General features: G+C 75.1%; 1 protein-coding gene across 1 annotated transcript; it reads right to left on the reverse strand.

Moving 5' to 3' along the window:
* Window positions 1-938: 938 nt before the first annotated feature.
* Window positions 939-1,493, reverse strand: H696_06349 (hypothetical protein; the record flags this gene model as incomplete). Its single annotated transcript, XM_009500091.1, has 1 exon — window positions 939-1,493. The coding sequence occupies one exon, from the start codon at window positions 1,491-1,493 to the stop codon at window positions 939-941; it is 555 nt and encodes a 184-aa protein (XP_009498366.1).
* Window positions 1,494-1,500: the final 7 nt, after the last annotated feature.

Below are 1,500 nucleotides of genomic sequence, written 5' to 3' on the forward strand. Positions count from 1 at the left end.
CGTGGCCCGCTCCATGGCGCGCGTGAGCAGCCCAGCCACAGCCCCATCCATGGCCACAACCCATTGACTGGACGACACCCCCGGCCGGCGGCTTGCCAGCCCGGCACTCTCCTTGCGAGGGCTCTCCCGCGGAGGCGCACCGCGGCCCCGGTGCACGGCCGGGCCTTTCCCGGGGGCCGAGCTCCTCGTACCGGGGGCGCGCGCCAGGCCCCCCCCCCCCCCCCCCTCGCGCCGCCGCCCCTCAATCTCGGGGGAGGGCCGATGGTGCTCGCGCGCCGGCGGGACGCATGTCCACGCCTGCCCTGGCATAGGGCCCCGTCCGGTGCTCGCCCGACGCACGACCCGGCCCCCTCTCCTCCGGCTTTCAATCCGGTGGCCCCTGGGCTCGGGCTCCGTCGACGGTCTTCGCCCTCGGGCCTCTCGGGCCGGGGACCCACCAAGGCGTCGAGCTCGCGGCGGGGGTCTCCCATCCGGCCGCGGCGGCCCCCGCCTCGCGGCCCGACAGCGGGCAGGCATGCTACTACCCCAGTGCGCGGCCATGTGCCCCAGGCTCGGCGGCCCGGGGCAGGTCCTTGCCCCCTCTTCGAGCGGCCCCCGCCGGGATCCCGCCTGGGCCTCTCCTTCCCGAGGGCCAGGGGCATGCGGCTCGCCGGTCGTGGCCGATGTCCCCTGACCGGCCCCGATGGCCGCCCGCCCCCCGCCCCCGCTCCCGGGTGCACATGCCCCGCGCACAATACACTCCGCCCGCTTCCTTTCGCCACACGCACACCCCGCGCATTCTGGCCATGCGGCCTGCCCCTGTGTCACCGCCCCCCCCCCCTCCCGGAGATGGCCCTCTGCCCCAGCACATGCAGCACACCGCCCCCCGCCCCCTCGGTCCGACACCCAAGGTGCCACATCCGCCCGGGCAGCCAACATGCGTGCATTCCTCCTGCCCCTCAGGGCAGACCGCCCACGGCGACATACTGCCCGGCGCAGCGCTGGCGGAAGGTGGCTGCCGGCGGCCGCCGGCCGGGGTCCTCCTGCCAGGCGGCCTGCACCAGGTCCCGGGCCTCCTGGCCCAGGGACTCGACGCTCGGCCGGGCACCGCCACACACGGCACGCACGATGTCCTGCATGCCCATGCCAGCCCAGGGGACAGCCCGCGCCAGGCACTCGCCCAGCATGACCCCCGCCGCATACATGTCCACCGGGAAGAAGAGCCCCGGGTCCAGAGGGACCGCCCGCTGGAAGACGTCCACCAGCTCCGGCGCCGCATACCGCACCGACATGGCATTCAGCTCGGGCATGCTGTTCACCAGGGCCGACAGCCGGCTGGCGCTCAGGTTCCTGGACGTGCCCAGGTCCCCGAGGGCCGCCCGCCAGGAGGAGCCCGCCTGGCTGACAAACACATTGCCCGGCTTCAGGTCGCAGTGGGCCACCCCGTGCGCGTGCATGGCCTCCAGCCCGGCGGACCACTGCTGGCAGATGTCCCACAGCTGGGCCGCCGACAGCTCCACC

Source organism: Fonticula alba, assembly GCF_000388065.1.
Source record: "Fonticula alba strain ATCC 38817 unplaced genomic scaffold supercont2.134, whole genome shotgun sequence".
Lineage (NCBI taxonomy): Eukaryota > Rotosphaerida > Fonticulaceae > Fonticula > Fonticula alba.